Source organism: Corvus cornix, chromosome 10 (assembly GCF_000738735.6).
Source record: "Corvus cornix cornix isolate S_Up_H32 chromosome 10, ASM73873v5, whole genome shotgun sequence".
Classification (NCBI taxonomy): Eukaryota; Metazoa; Chordata; class Aves; order Passeriformes; family Corvidae; genus Corvus; species Corvus cornix.
Window position 1 is genome coordinate 15,356,454 of NC_046340.1, and position 24,082 is coordinate 15,380,535.

The 24,082-nt window shown below is 39.0% G+C and overlaps 1 protein-coding gene across 10 annotated transcripts in view; it reads right to left on the bottom strand.

The window, feature by feature from the left end:
• Positions 1-24,082, bottom strand: part of TRPM1 (transient receptor potential cation channel subfamily M member 1) — a 91,478-nt gene that overhangs the window by 34,954 nt on the left and 32,442 nt on the right. For all 10 annotated transcript variants that reach the window (XM_020583538.2, XM_020583539.2, XM_020583535.2 and 7 more), the window contains 5 exons: positions 4,133-4,212; positions 3,202-3,397; positions 2,717-2,930; positions 1,877-2,001; positions 1,025-1,196 (listed from right to left, as the gene is read on the bottom strand). In XM_020583538.2, coding sequence (XP_020439127.1) covers positions 1,025-1,196; positions 1,877-2,001; positions 2,717-2,930; positions 3,202-3,397; positions 4,133-4,212 — 787 coding nt within the window. The remainder of the gene's footprint in view (positions 1-1,024; positions 1,197-1,876; positions 2,002-2,716; positions 2,931-3,201; positions 3,398-4,132; positions 4,213-24,082) is intronic.

The following is a 24,082-nucleotide window of genomic DNA, read 5'->3' on the forward strand; positions in this document are numbered from 1 at the left end:
ATCTCTAATTGTGCCTTTTAGCTTTACCTGGCACTCTTGATTTTTCTGCTCTACGCGTAAGAGCACTTAGACCCTATTAGAAACTTTTGTGGAGTTCAACGCAATTGCCATTCTGGATGTTTGTTTTCTCTTATTTTCACAGGCCTACACAGTTTACAGAGGCACCTGTAAGAGGTAAGAAAGGCAACTGGTAGAACTGATGTCAATTCTCCAGTATCTCTTAACTGAAGTGTGAATTCAAAGAATATTAACATTTTTTGGGACCATTTTTAATGAGGGTTGTGAGGATATTTTAAAATAATTTGTATTTTTTTATTTCACCTTTTAAAATTTTTTTTTTGCACGTCAATGAAAATATGTCTTTTAAAAGAATTTTTTTCTAAGTAACAATGTTTGAGAAAATTATTTTAGTGAGGCCATAATAACCATAAGCATTTTTAAAACTGGGCAAAACTCTAAATATGAAAGCATTAAGGTGAAATTGTCTTGATTGTCACTAAAAATCAAAATGCCTGAAAAGTTTGTCAGGAAGATCAAAGAATTTTGAGTGTGATATTTCAAATGAAACAAATCCATATACAAAAGAGAAAATAAAATGCTCATGTGAACATTCAGAATCAGAAATCACTGGGCTGCATAGGATTCCTGTAAACAGGAACTGTAAAAAATCCCCTCATTCTGTGTATTTACTGATGCTTATGAATTCTAGCCTAGAAGTGCAAAAATTCTTTGCGTTTCCCTCAGATTCTCACTGCTTTGAAGCTTCTCCTCACTACTATTTGTCAACTTTTCTTCATCCCTTTATGCAATTCTTACTCCATGCTTTTTCTGCCCTGTTCAATGTGGGCTCTTTCACCACTTATCAGACAGCTCATGTTCTAGTTCAGTCACACAGTCCTGATCACATTTCCACTGGAAAGAGCTGGAAGAAGCCTTTAATTTCCATACTTTTAAGTATTTCAAGCCCTCCTTCCCTCCATTCCTTGAAGATGTTATGTTTACAATTTGCCCCACTCGTACTTACGTGTGTTAATTTTCTGGAGGGAAATGTGTTTTTCCAACTGACGCCGTAACTTTACTTCAGCTCCATATTTACCTAATGTGCCATTGTCCGCCAGGATGAAGTGGGTGTGGGAACTGTTGAGCACGGAGAGCTTACTTAGAGGGTTTGACATTGTTTGGTAAACTCGTGTTACCTGTGTGTCAAGAGGAGAGATGCATCTGGATTAGAACTAAGAATCAAATGGGAAAATGCTGCACACCACCCAACAGAGGCACACTCAGAGTCTTCTGAGGAAGCAACCCAAGCAAACCTTTATAACCAAAACCAGAGAACTAGAAACAGAGCTTGCTTTTACATTCCAAATCTGAACTCCTGACAGCACTGTTTTCTTTGGAGGATGACAGTGACACTGTGCACTCCCCTGCATGTTCCCCTAAGCTCATTAATGTGCTCTCCTTGTTCATACACTGTATTGTTACATAATCCTCTTAGTGCATTAGAAAATACATTCTCATTTGGAGTTCCTAGTAATTCATATGCCACTCCAGAGTACCCATCTATAATAAATGCCAGCCTTGCACACATAAAGGCCCTTATGTGATTTATAGAAGTCTCAATGTGCCACACTGAAGTTACGACACAAAACTGTCACCACAGAGAGGTCTTTACTAACGAAAGCAATGGAAACCTCATTAGCTCCATATTTACTTTGAGGTCATAAAAGACAATCTGAGAAATATACTCAAACAACAGCTTTTTTCAAGAAATTGTTAAATTTCACCTTCTAGGCATGCTTTAGAGATGGAAAAAAAATAATACTTCAGAAATATTAACAGTGTATTTTGTTACACAGCTGTTTCCTTAAACACTTACATCTTTTCCTATTAGATCTTCCTTGTTTTCTACAATGCCCCACGGTGCAATTCCTATGGCACATATTCGTCCTCTGGATTTGGAAGAATGATCTTTCAGGGCATCTCCCACATGACGAATGACACCTATAGTTACAATTAATTTAATTCATTTTTGGCACTTTAGATTGATCACTAAACAACAGAATTTTCTTCTTGCCTCTCACAGAGATACTGGGCTGCTTTCACTACTAAACTGGTATCTCTACAGTAGAACATGCAATGCAGACAAAACCATGGTTTTATTTTGTAATGGTTGTGAGTAAATCCTATTACCTTCTCACAACATTGTGCTGAATTCAGTGAAGTCTGTGAAAGACTTACCCAGTTACTAACTTGACACAGTGTAATCTGTACCCTTGTCCATCTCGACGTATGTTGTTCAGTGGACACAAACCATGACATCAGGAAATACACTTTCAGTAATAGAAAGATCTTTGTACAAAAAAACCCCACAAGAAGCTAAAGCTTGGCAAATATGGAGTTGGAAACTTCTTAATTACAAGGATAACCAAGCACTAAAAAAAGTGTTTTAGAACTAGTGGTAGATTCCTTGCTACTGAAAGCAAGGCTGAAATTTGTTTTCAGGGGAAACACCAAGTAATGCAAATCAATACTGACCCAGGAAAATCTTATGGTCTGGGCTGGGTAGGAGATTAACACAAATGATTACAGTGCTCCTTTTTTGGTCTAGTGGGTAATGACTCATTCATGTAGACTTAAGTCCTCTGCCTGTGGGAAAGATTAGTGAATGAACATCACTGAATTCTTAAGTAAACTAAAAGTGATGGCAATTGCTTACCTGTACTAACACCACCAGTGAAAATCCAAGCTCCTGTGGTCATGGCAGCCTTTATCAGACCTTTTCCAAACACTTGCTTTAATTTAGGCTGCATTTCAAAGTTCTGGAGGCCTCCATGGACAGATATTAAGAGTTTGGGCAGTTCCAGTTGCCAGTCTTTCACCATGAGATGCAGCAGAGAATCTGGTTTAGTGTCATATGATACACGGATGTACTGCAAAGAGCAATGTGTAATGTTACCATTCAACCTGCTCTGTAAATTGTCTGAGCAAAGAATGGTTATTGTTTGCCTTTCATTCTGAAGAGAGAGTTCTACCACTTTCAAACAAATCTACGTTTGGATTTCTTCAGAAGAGAGGAAAAACAGAAAGAGAATTTTTGCAATAGTTTGAATTGCTATTACTTTTACTGCTAAGATAACTCAAGAGTCTGTTGAGCTAACACACCAGATGAACAAATACCTTAGAGCACCCTATGCCCCTTACCATGGCCTTATTTGAATGTCCTCCTCCCTGGAATTCCAGGTTTCCATAGGCATCAGTTGGGTATGCTTGGGTGTGTTTACTAACAGACCATTTCTCTGGCTGAGCTTCCACTTGCTTTGTTTCTTCTCCATTTTTATTAGCTGTTATACTTGGAGGAGGTGGAATATGTTGGTTAATGAGCTGGCCACAGCAGCACCTGTAAGTTAAAATTTGAAGTGACTTTGATAACAGTATCTTCAATAAAAAAAAGATAAATCAGAAATTAGGTTTTCAACTGCCCACACCTTGCTGTACATGAATCATAGACACACCTCTCACATATGCATATATGTCAGAATTAACAGCCCTTAGGTGTTTCTTAACACACAAAGATAAAAAAAACCACTTCACTTGTATTATGCACTGGAAAGCTGTTCTAGGTAAAAGCACAGGCAGGGAGGAAGAACGTAGAACAGGAGCACTGACCACCTGTTTCTTACTTAGAAGTGACAGGTTGTATGCGACATTAACTGCTCTGTTATCCACACAAGCTGGACCACAATATGCAGCTAGCCCATGGAGTTATATACTAATATTTGGACTAAGAAATCAAATCCCCCTATCTGCTATTGTTATTGGTAGTATCATACCAACTGTGAAGGATGGCGCCACTTCATTGCACCCTTGCATTCAGAATTCAGTAGGAATTTATTACAGTTTGCAAAGCTAGGAACTAACAACTCACTGCCTCTCTGCTCTCAGCCTTCTCATCTCTGTGTGACCTGTCCCATGGCTCTGTGCAGATTTGAGTGCAAGCATGACCTGTGCTTTTGTTCCCGTCATCTGCCTTTAGGGGCAGTGACTAAACTGGGTTTCACACATCTAAACGCAAATCAAGTTCAGTTTCTCTGGTATTAAGCTTTTCTGTTGAAACAAAAATGTCAGATGTTACCTGGTAACATCTTTGTTGTTGGCAATTACATAGATGCATTCTCTTTTAGAAAAGGTCTTCTCTATCCAAGCCTTCTGGCCCTTAAAAGAGAGAAAAAGAAAAAAAAAGAAATGTACTGATACATTTCTGTGTGGCAGATACAGTAACATTCACCTTCTCTTTTCAGCTACTAAATTCATTCACATGACTTTTAAATACCAGATATATCTACTCATGAAGTGATGTAAATTTTCTATGACTTGGATAAAATTCAAACCTCAAATGTGTGTAAAAGCCCTTATATAGAAAGATAATGGTTTTGAAGTTTCAAGGTCTACCAAAAAATGCACCTGCTCCTTTCCATGGCAGTAAACAGTAAAAGGACACAAACTAGTACAGAAAATCAGCATAAGTAGTGAAATAAATAGATAATAGTATTTACTCCAAATAACGCTTTAATATTATTCTTTGTATGCAGAAAGTGCTCCCCAATAACTTTCCCTTCATAATTAACAATCCTCTCAAATAATTTTTTCCTGTTGTAAATCAAGTTCCAGTCTTTCCTACTGCATCTTACTCTGAACGAGATGTGTCTCGGAAGGAGGCATTTTTAAACTGAAAGACCATGTGACAGAAAAAGCACAAACTCTTTGGGTATCTGTGAAACAGGAGGAAGAAAATGACCTTCAAATTGTGTTGGCCTATTACACAGCTTGCAAACCAATTTTAAAAAGTGAATTCAAAGGAGTCTTTTAATTTTAAAGAAATGAAAAATGTTAAAAACCACTCACAATTTGATGACACCGATACCTTTGCCTTGCTGATAAAAGTTGCCTCTTCTGAGTTTGAATTATGAAACAGTCTTTTCAAGTAGCAAGCAAATGTTGTACGTTTTGCTTTAGTTTCTGCTATGGAAGTGAAATTAAATTTTTGCAGACACAGAAGCTAAAAATGACACAAGAACTTTCAGGCTGACTTAAAAAAAGGGAAAGGGACTTTTCCTAGAGAAAGAACTAAAAACCTTGCTGATTTTGACCTAAGAAAGTCAACTGCAGGTGCCCATCAGCCTGTCTAGCAGCAGCTTAGAGACCGGCCAAGCTCCCTGAGTGCTGCACAGGCTACAGCATGATGAACAGAGGGTTTCATAGTTCATCTTTCTCATGTGAGGCAAGAGCTGTCTCTGAAGCTCCTTTGTTTGTTGACTTGTTAGTTCCTGTTTGGCTTCTTCATTTCCCCCCCTATGTCTAAAATAATAGAGGACTACTTGAAGTTCCGTCATTGCAAGTAACTGCAAGTAAGCTGCCAAACCAAGCTTCTCCTGCATTAAAAAGGTGGCCATAAGCGCCCAGGTACGCAAACATTCACCTCCCTCAGGTGCCTCTGAACCAGTCTGGGCAATCAGTGTTCTGGGAGATCCTGCAGTTCTGCTCTCCACTCTCATCTCGATGATTTACCAAGGCAGAACCATCTCATGTCATTTTAGAAGGAGTTGTTTGGGATCTTGTACAGCACAACAGTGATGAAGAGCTAAGAACTCATAGACAAAACTTCAACTTTAGCTTACAACTTTACAGCTTTCTGAATGACAAGGCATGTATCTCAGGCTTTTAGCACAAAGAGCTTGATCATGTAGCAAAATATGAAGGAAAAAGCATTAAATTTAATATCGAAAGGGTGTGTCTTGGTCAGCTTTTCTGTCTTGACTCCGCAGATTCCTTCTTCAAATGAAACTTAAAAGCCTTTCTTCCAAAAATATTTGAAAGGTTATTTTCATGAACCTTCTGGCAAGACTTTTACAAGACGACAAATTTTAGCAATAGTATTATTTGAAATGGAATGCCTTTGTTCTATAGCATCAGAGTCCAGTTCTAGAAAAGTCCAGAGAAAACATCCCGAACAGAGAGACCCATGAGGCTCTGTGGTATGTGAAGGTGGGTGATTAAATCAAAGAAATGCCATTTACCTGCTCAGAACAAGATTTTGCTAATTCACAGGTATTCAGGCAGTTCAAAATATTCAGAGACTCAAAACCAGTCCATTTGATTGGAATTAGAGTAGTTTTTCAAAATTAATCCAAAACCACACAGCGTACAAATTCATTGCTGTTTTACAACTATGTCCAGTGTTGTTACTTCTCAAATATATCCTATTAGTTTATGAACTTTAACATTATAAAAGGACCTTAACAGGAACCTGTTTCAGAGCTTACATAATTTCTGTACTTTAAAATTATAAATTCAAATTTTTAATTAATTTAGGTTTTATTATTTTATATATTCTAAACATATTCACTTTTCCCCTCTGATTTAAAATTCCAACTGCTGTGTGGTCTCTGATAACTCCTTGACTAAGCGACACAAAAGCCCAAATCAATCCCACGGTGCAGGAAACACTCTTCAAAACAAAAACTGTAACAAATGCTGCACACTTAACTGTTCTGTAGGGAATACTGGAAAATGCAACCTAGAAACATCAAATCAATTTGGATTGTTACACCATGACAGTGAATACTGCTTTACCTTATTCCTTGCAGCTTACCAAAGCACAGAATTTCTTTTGCTGTTTTGACCAAGTAAAAATAGTTAATTAACTGCTGGGTTTAGTCACAGACTTAGTATCTGTGTTTGGAAGGAGGCTTTTGCATCTTGGTATCTAAAATGAGCTCTACAAACAGCTGAACTCTCAGCTGTCCAGTTGCTCTTAAAACTCCTCTCATAGGAGGTCTATTATCTACTGCTATGTTGGAAAAAACCTTCGATACTCACCCCTAGAACCCTGTTAGGAACCAGTCGCTGCAGGCACTACAGAGGGACAGCACATTATGCTCTACTGGCTTATTTTTCTGTGCTAATGAGAGGAAGGCAAAAGCAGGCACTACAGACTGGGGAAATAAAAACCTCAGCACATTTGGTCAGCCTTTGAAGTTTCACTGCTTTTGTCTGTTTAATCTGCTTAACCAAAGCTTCATTATAATCCAGTGCAAATACTTGAGCAGAAACATTAACTGTCAGAAAATGGGCACCTTCTCCCCTTACTTTTTACAGATTCTGTACATTTCTCTCTCTGGACTGAAATGCTCTTGGTCTTTCAAGGAAAGATGTAAGTACACATACTGTCTCTTGTGAGTTTGGAAAAAAACCCCCACTTTTTAGCAGCCTTGGAATGGATGAATTGTTAAAAGCCTAAGATGTATCAGCTACAATTTTCAGACCAACAGCCAGTGGGTTTCTATACACAGTGTTTTCCATACACCTCTTAAGAAAATTTAGAAAAAGCAGATCCCAACTTGTAGATAATAGTGAAGTTCAAACTTGCTTGTTACTGCAAATCCTGAATGTATTAATTAGAAGTTAGTTTTGATAAAAACATATTTCAGATATTTAGTGGTATATTTGTTCTGCTCCATGTAAACTGGCAACAGATCTCCTAGATTATGATAAAAACAAAACCAAGCCACTGCTAATTCTTGTACTTCAGCCTAGAAATCAATATGTTGCTGAGAAACAGCATGAATTAATACTGGATTTATATTATTCCACTATATGGTTTTGCTAGTTGTCTTTAGCATTAAAAAAGTATCCTCCTGCAGAAATGACAGGAAATCAGTATATCTGGTTTGTAAATCACAGGGTAACAAAATCAAGACCCTAAACCACTAGTCACCTTGCTAATATAAGCACTAATAAACACAAGAACTAGTTCTACAAAGACCAATTGTCCTTTGACTATTGCAAATGAATGACACTATTTTCTGAGGAAGAAGCATGTCTAGGGCTGCAGCAACTGAAGAGAATTTTCTCTCACTCCCACACATGGACGGTATCAGTTTTTTACTAAATTAACATTAAATTTTACATATTTCACTTCATATATAACCAACCATTCAACGAACAAGTATTGGACCTGAATTTCAGGCTGTATCAAATAAAACCTGCAGTCCTGTTTCACTGCAGCTTTATGCAAGAGCAACAGGTGGGCTATGGACCAATAAATACATCTTTGGTGAAACTCCAAGGTGGGAATCCACACAGGAGAGGAAAGCCACTGGAAATGTCATGCTACAAACTCTTACGTGACATTGTGTCACCAGAAGCTGTGAATTTAAGTAAGGATATACTGCTGCAGGACAGCACAGTATTTAGTGATTGTGATAAGCATAATGAGCAGCAAAGGAAGTGAAAGAATTTGGGGAGTGAAAGGGGGGCAGAGATGAGTCAGTGGTGTCATTGGAGTACATCCAAAGCCCATGCTCAAGCAGGTCTAAAAGCAGTAGTGAGCTCTCTGAACTCCCATGACCCCCAGAGTGCTGCTCCATGGAAGAGGGAATTGTGTCCTTGCTGGATGGCTTGGCCTGCTTGACTTGGAGACAGGATAGGACGGGGCTTTGGCCTCACCTTGTAACTGCAGAGTCTCCGCTGTCACACAGCTCAGAGGCACCTGGGGCCTGAGGAAAGAGCACATATTCCACAGCTGCTGCACTCCAGAGAGGCTTTGCCTGGACCAGGCACAGCTGGTCAGCAGGCAAGCAGGCATGTGAACAGCAGGTGCCTAGAGCATGGACAGGGATTGGACACGGCAGACAGTGCCCGGCGCACAAATGGACTGAGGGAGTAGGCAGGGGACCAAGCAGATGTATGTCATGCATAATACAGGGTTTGACAGAGCTGTTCAGGCTAAATCAAGCACAGAATAAGACAAAAATTGATCTGGCTGGGCAGCAGAGCTTACATCTGTGGACTAATATAAATTACTTTGACAAACATGCTGTTAAGATGTGGATTGATTGCTGTCATTTATGGAAACATTCATCTGTAGCCCTAGTACCACCATCTGACCAACTTTTCAGGTAATCCTCCTATGGCCTGCAGTATGCTGCAAAAAAGTTGGTATCACCAGGGAAATCAAATCTCAGCTGTGCTGCCCAATTATGAAATTAGTATGCTCTGCAGAATTAAACTGGGATATTTATGCTAGATTTGAGCACAGGGATGAGATAGTGAGAGAGGGGGAAGTAATCTGGATGTGGAATGAAATTCATATCAAAAGCATGTGCACTCCTGTGCACATGTAAGAGTAACAGTTGAGTGAAAAAAGAAATCGTATCAGCAGAATCTGTTATCTGGAACTTTAACCCTGACATGAGAACAATTTCTATTTTGCGCTGCTTTTAAATGCAACATCCCAATTACACTATCCATCATCCTTCTTCACTTTGAAGGAACAGTTTTCCAAGTGCCCTACTAATTAACTTTTCAGGTGATTAGTTCTACCTAGAAATAAATGACTGTCCTAATAACAGGGTCTTGCTTGGAGAAAAATCCTCCAAACTATGTGATGCGTGTTAATAGCCAATTCCGTAGCCACTCACAAACTGGTGAGATTTTACTGAAAAATTGTCCATTTTGATGTAAGTACAGGGCATAAAACCATAATGCTATTTTAAATTTGTGTTATGCTACAAAGAAGCCAGAGCCATGAACAATGTCCCCAACTACAGAACACAGCAACAAGTCTATGAATCTACTAAATTTCCAAAACTCTCATTTGCATGAGCTCTATCAAAAAGCTATTTGTACAACCAAGACTAGCTTTAGTAATTACTGGAATATGAAGTACCAAACAGCACCCAGTAGAAGGAGGATCTCTTATCTTTTTTTGCTAATAAGTAGAGCATCAAGACGGGACTTGAAACAGTTTTAAGATTCTTTCAAATAAAACACTATTTGCTTGAGACAATTCTTATCCTTAGTGATAGAGAGAGTTCTATCAAATTTTATATGTAATCTCAAGACAGTCATCCCACTGCGTTTTCCATATTGTTCAGTTTGAACCCATGCTCTTGTAGCAACTTTGTCAGGGAACCACTTGCTCTGTGGTAGAGACTAACGCACACCAGGCAGGATGGTGGTGACTGTAAGCAACGCAAGCAATGTTGCTATTTCAAACCGAGGCCAGAAACACCTCCTGCTGCTGGTGTGCAAACCAGTAAACGGTGCTACACTGCACAGAGAGCTGTAATGAGCTTTCATGGCTTCATTACGCTCTGTGTTCCTGAGGAGGCACAGCAAACATCTGCTGCAACAAGAAAATTACTCCATTTTCTCTCCATGTTCATTAACTGAGGGACACAGTCTGCAAAGTGTGCAAGTAAGAAGTAACAAGCTCTCTTTTCAAATATGTTCCTGCTGCATCTCTGAGAGATACACAGCACTTCTCCAGAGGCTTTGCAACGTGAAAAACAGCTACAGCCTCAATACCACAGCAGACTAGCTCGCTACAAAATGGTGGAGACCCCCAGCTCCAGCACAAAGACCATGGAGGCACAGGAGCAAAGTGTGTTGGATGAGCTCATGTCCTATAGAGAAGCAGGCACAGCTGCCTGGGCACAGCCCAGCACTAATGCAACTATACAGCTAATGAAACTATAATAAGGCAACCTAAAGAACCATTTGGAGTGTACTGCAGCAGAGCCTGGCTCAGTGCTTGCCTGGGGAGAACACACCTCACGTAGTTTTGCAATACACAATTTTTCTGTGTGGCGTACAGAAAGAAACTCACTGACAACCTTACATACCACAGCTACCACATTTTAAGGAAGCAAAAAGAATTCCTGCAATAGTTTGTTCCTTCCTTTACTGTACCAAATTTCAGGGAAGACATGTTAACAATAATGTTAATCTCCATTTGTTACTTATTCCAATTCTGTTAATACCTTGCCAAACCCTCCTCTTGCTTTTAGCCCTTCTGTTCTGGATGCTTGGGAGATGGGGAACACAAACACCAAACTGTACTGAGCCTCTGCACTTTTCTCCCCAAAGAACCTTCAGCCTGTAGACACTCCATAGGCCAGTTTTACTCCCAGATCTTACATACAAACCAAGACACTAAGATGGGAAGTGGTGAGCAACTTTACCTATGTATAGTGGAGTCCTATCTGCCTGCAAGTGACCATCCTCACGAGGTCTGATACAGCAGAACAGATGAGCAGGCAGAGACGGTAAGCAGCCTCTGACATTATACTAGCCAAAGTAGCCTGGTAATTTCTAGTTTCTTCTGTAACATAATTTGTTCGTAATTCTTATTTAAAGATTTAAGATGACCCTGGTATCTAGTTCTGACAAGGCTCAGGAATGTTTTTTGTACTGTAACTATTATCTGTCTCGGCTAATGTAAAGACTCTGCTAGATAATGGTTTTAAAGGAAGTCAGGGTGCTCCCAGATTATTTGCATGTGGGCTATTTCTCTTCAATTATTCTAAATTATGAGGCCTTAGTACAGGCCATTCTGACCTGAAATATAAAACTGCTATTATAATGAAAACCCCTGGGATTCAACACCCTCAACAGCAAACCTTCCTTTGTGCAATTCATCAACACTTATGAAATCATGATCAACATGACAAGGTACTTCCCTCAATACAAAATTAATCCTAGGAATAGTTCTTACTAAAACTACCCACATGTTTAATTTTCCTGGTTACTTGTGGTTTAGAAAATTGTGTCAATAGATGTTAATCATGACTGCAGAAAAGATTAGCCTGCACTTAGTGCTGCAGATGCAACATAACATTAATTTGGACTAGAATATTGCCTCCATCAGAGAGATCTGGGCCATTCAAGCCCACATTATTAAGAATAATGACTATTACAGTAAAAATAATAAATATGTGCTTGCTGTTTGGAAAAGGGGCTAAAAGCATAAGCACATCTTTGATATAGGAGATTACAAGTTCCTAGTTCAGAGAAAACTATACAACTTCTGGCACATCAGCAAAACATGCTTATTTTTCATACATGACATAATAGTATGGTTTGAGACCTTTTTCTTCAGGAAACAGGGCAAAACATGAATGTAAAACTTCTGAGGAAAATGACCACGTGTTGCATGGAATATTACTCATCTATGAGAATTTGTTCTAAGTGCACAGTTGTAATTAGTGCTACTTGAAGTGCAAAGCACACTGAACAGCTGGGCTTGAAGAATTTATTACACTGACAAAAAGCCAGTACTTAAGGCATACTGAGATGCACATTAATAAAACACACTTCAAAATTGCTACAAAGTAGCATTTCTATAATCACAATATAAAGAATATATGCATATCTCAGAAGTCTCTAAATTCTGGAGATGCTGAACAAATACATATTTTGAAAAAAGATACCATAAACATTTAGTTCTCTCTTCTGCAAACTGTAAATAGGCACATTTTTTGCAAATATGTATGCAATACACTAGTTAGACAACCTGTCCCTGAAGAAATTAACAATAGTTTGCAGCACACAGAGTTTTCCTACAGCAAGATTCTTCAGGTAGAATTCTGTTCAGGAGTTTGAGCTGTTGAAAATTTGCAACTTTCTATGGCTAATTTCACACTCAGTAGAGCAATTTTTTTCTGGGCATTAGCTAAGACCAAACACCTTTCCTAGAATATGCCACAATCAGACGCATTTTATTCCCTGCTGCTTTCTGTCATTTTCAAAAAAGAATTTCCAGCTATTTAAACTCTTGGGCTGCAGGGTTTGCACAAAATTACTTCTGATAACATTTCAGAAACTCTTATAAAAGCATTGGAATTCAAGGTTTAAATTATTTCCTGCAGACTCTAAATACTTATGCTTAAAATACTGCATTATGTACACCGGAGAGTTGCCAACATTCATTGGAAACTTCCTGAAAACCTGAATATTTCAGGGCTGAAAAGGGTGAGGGCAATGGGAGATTTCAGAGTTTACAGATAAAACAGTTTTCAGAAAATTTGGTCAGTCTTTTCAGTCCTTATGCATCTAAAACCCCTGTAGAGGTGAGTGAACAGAATTAACAGGTGTCATAGAACAGAAAACAGTATGTCCAGTGATGGTCCTGAACTTCTTTATCATGTTGTGCAGCACATTGTTCCTTCTCTTTAAAATGCTGGCCACAGTCGACCCATGATTTGAATTAAAGTGATAGCAGGGAAAAACTATAATAAAGATTTCCATTTTCTGGATATAATCCATTATCAAAAAATGGAAAAGAAAATGTTTAAAGCCTGAATTAGAGGAGCTAAAAGGAGACTCGAACAGGCCAGAACTGTTTCCATGGCTGTCTCTGGCTCAGCAGGGGAACACAGGGAACGCCCTCCTGGAGCTGCTGTTCCGCTGGTAGGTGCCTGCTCAGGGCCCCAGCAGGACCACAGCAAAGGGCAGGAAGGACACAACAGTGGATGGGAGCTTCTTTGGAGCTGCAATTCAAAGAGCTGGGGTAACAAGGGCCAAACCTGAGCTTCCTTGGCTCCTCAATCTCTTTAAAGATTGGTATGTGAATACTCAAAGATCACAGGTAGGCTGGGGCTCAGTGAGACCTCTCACCTCACAGCCCAATAAGCTTTATGGCAGGAATGCATTTCTTCAAACAACAGCAGCAGCACTGCAGGTACAAATGTGACGGGGCTGCTGAGAAGTTTGTTAAAAATCTTTCGCTGGGGAACCTCCTTTATTGCCAACACTCACTGAGGCAGAGAAAACCACCAAAAATTCTGCCTTTTTCTGTTCTAAGGCTTCCATAATACCCGACCTACCATTGGACCTTGATAAACTCAACTGGAAACAAATACATGCAGAAAGAAGCTTGCTTATCAGCAGGTGTATTGCCACAAAAGAGCTCCAGAAAGTATTATTACTGGCTAATTTTGAAAACTCAAAACAGCCCTCAAAAATGAAAAGTCACAACCCACAAAACAAAGAAAACCCCAGAATTCCATCCCCATTTTCTGCAGAGGTAGCTCAAAATTAGCATTCAAAATATTGAAATGTATAAGACATGTGATCTTTCTTTGCCAGCATTTCTACATCGCATTACCGTCACACACAAGCAATTTTTAAATTTTGAAGTGTTGAGACACCATTTTTGGACCTGAAAACTCATTTTGTCTTCTTGCAGTCAGTTCTTCAGGTTTCACATCCTTCAAAATGAGAAATCTAAGAACGACTCTAATCAGAACACTGTCATTTCAATGGAATTATCTTTCTCCCATCAACTGCAGGTCACTATGCAGCTCTTCAGCGCAAATTTCAGTTGCGCATATCGCTGTTACAAAAGGTAGAAGACTATCAGGAATGAAATGAAAAATGATTTAAAATCACATCCTACCTGCTTGTCACTGGAAGTGTTTCAGAGTTTGGAAAGATGAATCACAGCTAGAATAAATAAAGTGCATTTAACTCAGCGCTTCTGTCCCATCTTTCTGTTTATTGTTCAGACTTCTCATTCATCTTACTGTTAGGACTTCCAGTCTCTCTGAAGTTCATGAGAATTCCCAAGGAGATGGGTTTCCACCACTTTAAGAAGAGAATCTCATATGATAAGCATGTGAGCAGCTTCTTTGTTCAAACCAATCTCATGACTCCCTTTGAAGGTAATCCTTTAGAAGTCTCATGACCCATCTCTCTGCCCAGAGGGTATTTTCATCTCATGGTGGAACAAGGCACAACAAATCTACTTTGATAGTGCCCAAATCTCCAATTTGTTAAACCTCCTTTCCTCTCTTCAAACAGTGGATGTACTTGCTGTAAAAATGCCGGCACTGCAGAAAGGCTAAAGCAGGAGCTGAAACTTTTAATTTGAAGCATCCCCTCCCTTCTGCTAAAATATCAACCCTATTTGCATAATTGAGACAATTGGACATAATAGTCCTTTCAGGGGTCCTCATTAGATGTACAGCTCTACATTCTTTGAAAAGAAGAAAAAAGGAGGTCATACAGCATTAATTATATCTAATCCTTTTTAGAACAATTTGAAGTTGGGCAAAATGCTGTGCTAAAACTGCTGAAGTCGTAAATAAGCCATTAATTTTGTAACTTTACATATCACATGCATTTTCATACCCTGTTGCCTTTGTCAATATAATTAATTCCTTTGCTGACAAGGGCTTTTTTGCATCTTCTAATACTTTAAAGCTACCAATAGCACAGGACACTGTGTGTTGAAGCTAGTTGGTTGTTCTAACTTTCAACATTTGCCTTGCTGGGCCAGGGGCTGATATAATTGCCATAATGCAACAGGTAACAGTGACATCCAGAATCACATCTAAGGATCCTGCTGTCTGGAGCTAAAGGCTGCCTGAGTGCCCACTCCTGCTGCACTGCATTGTGCACACAAGTAGCCTGTTACACTTTGTAAACTTACTTCCCTGTTCCTGTAACTTATCTCCAATGTACTGAACACATACCCACTTGTGGCTGGCAGCAAAATATTTTATAGACATAATTTCAACTTCTGTCTGCCCTAAATGCCAAAGCGTGCAGCTGAAGCAGCTTTGGTTTAGAACCAGACCCTGGTCTTCCTAGTGAGACAAAGTTCCTGCTGGCTTCACGAGAAACAGGATGGATTATGGAAGATTCTGGAAAACTCAGCATAGAAATGAAGGCAGGACATACAATGAAGTCCACAGATATTTATTCTTCCAGTGGACATCAAATTTCAGAGTCCTTTATGGATGCCTCCACTATCTAGAATGTGGGGTACTCTGTGAGCTAGAAAAAGATGACCTGTTGGACAAGAAATATCATCAAAAATATGTAAGTCAAAAAATTAATACAGAAAGGCAATTTGGGCGCTTAACTCCCTTCTGAAAATGGAATGTGGACATGGAATGTGGTATGTTTTTTTGGCTAGGTACTCTATAGAAATGGAAGTTAAAAGAGAATTAATTCCTCTCTGCTCCTGAACAAGTTCTCCTTGGCCAGCCATTATGTAAGAATAGGGATTGTATCTACAGTACCTGCATTTGGAAGGCAGGACACATTTTAAGAACAAATATTGGCAACATCACCCTTGTGTGCTCTGTTCTTCCATTTGTTAGCCCAAACTGCAATGACAGAAATACACACCTGAGAAAGCAGAGTGTTCTTAAAAATCAAATGCAAGTTTTGCTGACTCTTTCCTTTTGAGAAATTTGATGGACATGCAGCCTGCCAGCATTTCCCTTTGGCAACACCATAAGTGCTCTGGCACCTCAGTTTAAGACACAAGAAAGACAACCTAGCCATGTGCATTTATCCAAAAAGAACAAAACTGTAGCTGTTAAAGACTTCAGTTTAAGGTGACTGAGATCAAAGTCCCCTCTACAGGCAGTAAGAATATTTTCCTCAGTTGCTATTGCAAATAAAGAACAGGTTTTGACAATGTTGAAAAATACACATTTCAGGCTGGGTGTTCCAAGCAATGCTGCAGCTTGTCAGGATGCCTACACTGAATGTTCTGAACAGTACTTCAGATAACACATAATTCTATCTCTATAAAAATGTAATGATAATAACACAATTGCTATAGAATACTATAGGAATGAACCAGCATGTTCTGGGGTGGATTGAAGAACAGCCATGTAAAAGCAAAGGGCCTTATACACAATGTGTGTAAAATAAACCTTAACCAAGCTGGCTAAAAACCTCATAAACGTGGACTTCTGTTGTTAAGGGCAAACAGCCCTTAACTGTCTGCTGTGCTTACTGTCTGAAAAGCCTATGACAAAATTCTGCATGGTAAGAGGAAGAAATTGCTGGCATTTAATTCCAAATGTATAATTCTGCCAAGTTCAGCCAAAGTGCTCATTCAGAGTTCAAAGGAATAACACACATGAGTGAAAAAAATTACATTCTCAGAGAAAAGGCCACTAGACAAAAGACAGTTTTCATGGATGCCTGCACTCATACTATGGGAAGGCTCACAGCACTTGGAGTTTGTTTTGTGACATGGCTTGATATAAATGCACTGTGAAGGAAAGGGATAAAGATATGCATCTCTCTGCTGCCCTCACTGTGACTGTCTCAGAAAAAAATTCCCTCGGTTTCCAACAGGACCCATATGCTTGCAGGGAGTAAGCAGCAAGGGAGACCTCATTAATTTGGTTTTATTGATTTAAACATTATTTTTATATATGATAAGGAGTCCACACCAAAAAAACGTTTTAATGACATCTTTCACTGTCAAACCACATCCTTATGACTCCCACCACCAAAATAAAAATATGCTTGCTTCACTGATAGCAAACAACTTATTTGTTTTCAAAAAGTAACAAGTTTTATTACAAGTACTGAAAATCTAATCCCTGGGTAATGAGTTATATTTATGTAGGAATAATGGACAGCTCACATAACTTTTCCCAAGTGATAAGTTTTGCTTGGCATGTTTGATAGCTCACTTACTGAATGCAGCTAATAGCCTTTCTAACAAAAAGATAAAACACATTACACTTCTCTGATCTGATGCACTTGCTGGTCTCTCCCATATGTGTGTCTGTCAGTGAAATAAACACAAAGACAATGTATCATTTCTTATCAGATACTTACTGGTCTTGAAACTACCCCTCTAATAAAAGCAAATTAATTCAAATAGTATGAAGGGAATTTTTTCCCCCTGAATTTCTTCTCCTGCAGTGTTTGTGTAGCATTCTCTGAGAGCTTTCAAGCCATGTCACATAGACACTCATGCATACATAGATCAAAAGGAAAATTCATGGATAGCAGATGTGCGACCTGAAGCTTGAATTACCAAAATGCACTGTAAGATGCAATGTTTTAGGGATTTTTTAGTGTAAGACTATTTGTAAAACTGTACATGGGTAGGAACTGAGAGAGACTACATGAAAAACACCTAAGGTATATATTGTAATCTTCCTCTCCACAGTCATTATCAGAGCAAATCCAAACTTGAAATGCCCCAGTAAATTATAAATGCGAGTCACAAAGGAGTGAGCAGTAATTACAATGTGACATAATTAAGAAAATGTTGAAGAAGGGGAGAGAGTGGCAAAACCACAAAACCCAGTGTCAAAATCCCCTTGGATCTAAGTTTCATCATTTGAGAGGAACCAAATGCTACTTACAAGCCAAACCTGTTGTCGTTACAGAGAAAAATTACAGCTCAAGGAAGCCTCTATTTCTTTCACAGCTGATTTAAAGCTTGAACCAATGACTAGGATTTCACTGAATAAAACACTACTAGCTAGTGAAAACTGTGATGAGAATTAATACAAATGTCATAGCTATAGATGCCAGAACAGACGAGAAATGATGAGATAATCACATCACTGCAACTGCCGGTGAGGTGGCTGTGGTACAGACAAGGCAGGGCTGGCACCTCCCTTACCGCACTGTGGGCTAAAGCACCGCACTGTCTGTAGCCTCTAGAGCTCCAGTAAAATCTGAATTCATTCATAAGAGCCAAAATGTAACCCCAAAGAAGAACCAGTTTGATAGCAAAATGATCATAAGCCCTCTTCATACCAATGAAGAATTACCACGCATTCTGGATGTAGAACAGCCGATACAAACAACAACTCAACAGCCTTGAAGTGTAATCAATTAACAATATAACCCATGAACAGAAGTGGTGAGAAATGGCTTAACTCCCAATCTGATTCCTATAACCCAAGCTACATTTATTGAAATGTGATCATCTCTGCACAAAATGGGTTTGGATGGAATGGAATTATCTGCCTAGTTTGAAGTTCAGGCTATTATCCCCAGCAAACATATTATGACCTTAAGTAGGATCTGATGAAACCACACAGTGCAGCAGCAGTAAAAAATGTGTTCTGCTTATTCTCTCCTTTATACAATCCACTCCCTCCCTCCCAATCTACAACCCATTGAAAACACCAAGTTCCTGGAAAATATATACTGCTGCTTATGCAGGGAATAAGTGCTTTCAGGTGGACAGGATTGTAAAATAAAATTGATCTCTTCTTTCAACTTTTTAATATTATCACTGCAGTTCTTCTCTGGATTACACAGATGTAAAACTAAGTTAAATAATTGCCTTCTTTACTGCCCAGGTTCATCTCTGAATTCATCTGCAGCAATCCTGTTGACTTATGTCAAGTGATTGGAATTGGAAAGAGTATTTTTAAAGCAGAACAGACAAGAATTGACACAGCTTTTTAAAATCTGGTGCTCATGTAAGAAAGGCTGTTCAATCCTGTGAGAAGCGTGAGGGAAATGAGTTATTTTTGGCAAGGTTTCACCCACTGATAAGTGTTTCTGTAATACAGTCAAATGTCACAAGTACTACTCCTCCCTAATGGAAAGCTTTTAAACTTCACATGGCAACAGTGGCAATTGCATATGTTTCACAATTCTCCTTCCCCCACCCTCTTTTTTTGGTGTTTGAAGAGGCTTTGTACAGAAAAAACAGCAATGAACTGTGTGCGCTGCTTAAGCACAACTGACATCAAAGATAAGCTGTGACAAAGAAGAAAAAAGTGCTGATCACTCAGGGCAGCAACACACCAGTGCCATCCATGCCAGCCCCTCCATGGGGGACTGAGCACTTGAATTCCTCTCCTACCTGGACTGCTCACATCCAGCTTTTAACACAAAGGCGTTTGCTTAACTCTTGATTCTGTAAATGTTTAACTCTTGATTCTGTAAATGCTTACACACATGCTTAATTTTACAGCCATGATGAACTCATAGACAGCCGCAAAATGCCATACCCAGAAAGCTGTTCACAGTCAAAGATATGTCTACATATGCACAAAACAGTGTCTTTACAATAAAGAGAACACTCTTGTGTTTCACCAGCTGTGTTCATCTGAAGAGTTTAATGCACAAACTCCCACTTAGCCTTATATGGCTATTTACCTGCTGATTAAAGTTTGTGAAGTTAGTGTTAGTCCCAAGCCAAACATCTTGGAGGCATTCTGAAATCATGGGACATTTGACTGGAAATCTGCTGTCATAACTCCAGGTCCCGCTGATCAATACATGGGTTAAGATAAAACCACAGTGAGTTGCTGAAACAGTATGAGGCATTGCAGCTTTCAGCTTTGTCAAACACATTATGTTCCCCCCAGTAATTAGGATAGAAATGCCAGCAAGCAGCAAATGCTCTTGTTAGAGAGATTCTGAAGTTAATAATTCTTCGAAGAATTACTGGGAAGGGAGGAAATCTCTAAATCTTATTTAGTTTCAGTAATCTTCAGCTGTATAACCGCTAAAAGGAATTTAGGAATTTTCTCCCTAGTGTATTTAGTTTTACATTTTTATGCAAGTATTTTCTCTGCTACCAAGTTTAATAGTGGCTGAAAAAATGCATTTCTGAATAAATGCTCAATTTCATTAGATGCCACAAGACGTGCACAATTAACCCTTTAAACTTGCATTTCCAACCTTCTCTTCAAACTAGCACTTAGATGAAAGAAACACATGGATTACAATACCATCATTTCACCTTGAAATGCCATAGAGTGTGCAACTCAGCAGGTAAATTTATGTAGACAATCTTCTATCTTTCTATCCAAGATAATCTTCAAGTTCTCTTTGACTGAGGACAGCATGTTTAAATATAGCAGCTCCAAGCTTTATTATATCCCTCTATAAAGACTGTGGTAATTTAACCTACTTGGTGATCCTGTACAGCAGCACCAGGCACAAAAGGAGAGCTGACAGCACATCTAAGATTAACCCTAAATGCCATTCTACACATGCATTAACCTGCTGAGCTTTAGCTTTGCTACCAGTCCACCTGAAAGCTGTGCAGGTCACACATCCAGCCCGTTGCACCATCACAAAAACAGCTGGAGAGAAATTGTCACTGTCGCTGGCAGCCAACAGAGCAGCATAAGCCACAACATGCTTCAGCACAGAGGTTTAACAGCAGTTGGAACAACAACTGAGAGTGATACTTAATATTGAACAAATGTATACTTTGCAATAATTAATTTATTCTCAACGGAAGGCTGTCAAATTAATTCGTTCAGATGTTGCTCATAGCAAAAGTAAAAAAGAAGCGAGTTCAAAGACAAGATGGTGCTTTTCATTCTCCTGCCCTGTCCTACTGCCATACTCATCACAAGACTGCTTTTCTGTCCAGTGTGAGGGAAGTTCATTAAACACAGAACACAGTTTTAGAGCAAAGCAGAAGTTTTGAAATCTAAAATAAACTTGAAGTAAATAAACAGAGTTTCTAATGAAACTCTGTAACAGGCTTTATACAGGAAGACTTGACCACATCTCTATGCCTATTTCCATGCTGACTCATCTGAACAGATTATAAGAAATATAAATTCACTACAAAAGGTCTGGTACCCTCTTGGATCTAATTTGAGATGTGAACACTGGAGATGTGGAAGTATAAAATATATGATCAAAAGCATCTGAGCTTCCAGTCATGCCCTGCTAGTGAGACTGAGAGCTTGCTAAGGCAGACACAGATATTTTTTTCTGTTTGTAAAGTGCAAAACATAAATACAGACCTCATATATATGGATTAAAGTATACGTGCAATATATTACACACACCTTTGAAAACATTTAGCAATCTTCTGGTAATTTAGCTGTAATAATCACATCTATGCTGCTTTCATGGGGCAGACTGAAATCTGGGGCATTATCTCCTTTCCAAGACCTGTTCTGTAATAATCCTGCTGGAAGGTACAGTGTGTATCAACCTCCTTAGCCTGCCTTTTAAGAGTGAATGTTTCTTGTATTTCATCAGAGCTATACCACAACAAGTTACACTTAAAGAATTTCAGTGCTCTGGTTTATCAAGATATTTGCAGTACTTTTATCTCAGATATTCTTTGGCTGGAACCCACAAGAATTTCTCTTAGATGGCTTCTCTGCTTGCTTTCCCTTTCATTTGGGAGCTTGTGGGTGCACTGTTTGGACCATACACTTACCAGTTAATACAGTTACATTAACTCTCATGGTATTTATGCATTCAGCAAAATTGTAGTACTCCACTTAAGGAGGGTGGCAGGGAAGAAAAAAGGAGAGAGGAAGGGTGGGAGGGAGGAAGGAAGGGAGGGGAGAGGGGGAAAAGTGCCTAATACTGATCTTAACTTTCTGCTACCTGGGCCTGTTTAGGACCTTCTTCTCTAGTATGACACTGGCTCTCTTCTACTGAAAGTCATATATAAGTTTTGCATACTGGCTTTTTGATAAATGCTGCTAGGCCTGAGCAGAGTTCTCTTATTGTACAGCTCTAAAAGCCAAGATTTCAAAGTGTACTTCCACACATCCCACTGCATTTATCTCAATGTCCCTGGAAGTGCTTGCCTCTCTTTTCCTAGCTTAGTTGGTGATAAGGCTGTGGTTTGGCAGATACAGGCTGGATATACTCTTGTCTTGAATCCTCTTCTGTCCCCAAACTACCATAGTTCTAAAAAATCCTGAAATGATGCACTCCTTTTCTTCTTGAGTAACTTCCTGAACAGGTCCAAGAGAGTACTAGATCCTTGTCAAGGGGCATCCAGCCTCACTGAGCAGTTTAAGAAAGGTTGGGATGAAGGTATTGACCATGTACTATTCACTGCACAGAATAATTTGGATTCTTCTTTGTGTGTGTATAACTCTCTTTACTTCATTCATTACTCTGTTCACACTTCTGATAGAGGCAGCTATACAAATTATATAGATATACTTAAATTATGCCTAAAGCCAAAAGAATGCCTTTTCAGGGAGTGAAAGAAAGCATCAGTGTGTTTATTTTACTGGCTTTGCAGGCTGGAAGTTCCCATGAAAGATTAGGTAAGATGATTTGTGCCTTTCAGTTGCAAAGCTCAGGATAAGCTGGACGCTCTCAGGACATGTTCTCAGCACTGTTCAACTTTGCTGAATGTGCAGTTCCATTGAACTCTGATTACTACAGAGTTACAGCTCACTGGCATAAAGCATTAGCATGATATTTTACTTTTTATTTCACCAGCAGCCATTCAAGAATGGTACAGGGGAAAGAAAACAGCATTCTGAAACAAGAGTCACATAGGAAATAGGCACCTTATTCAAAGTACTGCCAGCAATCTTAATTTTATCAAATGCTATTTCAGGACTCTCAGTGAGCAAATCTGTGCACAACAGCACAGGTTTGTTTTGTTTGGGAAAAGACCCATGAAACATTCAGTACTTTGCATTTTTTATGAACAAGAAAGCAATACACTTGATTTACAGTTACAGGCTGCAGGTTAAAGGAGTCCTTCCAAAAGGAAAGACTTATGATCAATGCTTTCAAGCACTGAAATGCACAACTGAATAAAACAGATGCACAACCCAAAGCTACAAGCAGGAATTGATGAAAGCACATTGTAATTCCACATGCTCTGCTGCACAGCCAAATTACACAGACCAAACACCTCCTCACTTCTCCAGCACAGAAAGGTGGGATTTGGAACATTACTTTTCAGACTGATCTGGTGAAGAACTTTAAATGTGCCAGTTATTGTGTGCTTCTCCAAGAAGGATCTGTTTTGTATGAGAAAGGCAATAGTGTGAAAATGTCACCTGAAAACTTGATAGTAAATGCATCTTTTTATCACTGTAAATGCATCCAAACAGGAGCCAAGATTCAAGGAACTCAATCATCAAACTGAGATTTTAATTGAGCAGACATATCTTTGAATATACTTCTTAGACATTTTAGAAGTCACTAGCGTCCTTATCATTCATCCCATCTATTTAAAGCTTTTAAGTACAAAAATGGTCACTCTTATGAATACTCATATTACTGCAGGCCTGGGCCTTAGGGTATATCACCGTGTCCCGCAGCCATAGGGAGGAGGAGGAGAGAAGATCCAGCAGGCAGGAATTGTGCAGCAAGATTGATTTATTTAATTATTTTACAAATGCTTTTATAGACTTTTTTCTTCATAGTCTAATTGGACAAAGGATCAGCCACCCCTTGGGGGTGATTGGCCAAAATCCTAAAACATCCATTGTCAAAATACTTTTCTACTATACCATAAACAAGACTTTTCAAGGTTGCAGGTGGCTTGGTTGTTTACATTCCCTGCTACCTCTTCTGCATGAGAGAAAAGTCTCTCACGGACTTAGAAAATAGCAAGAAAATCCTTGCTAGCAGCATTTTTGTATCTACAATTCCCCCTTTTTGTTTTATAAGATAACAACTCTACTATTAATCCTAAATAGACATCTACATCAGTTATTAATTCTAAATATGTCCTTAAGGCTTTAACTATCTGACTCCATAACAAGAA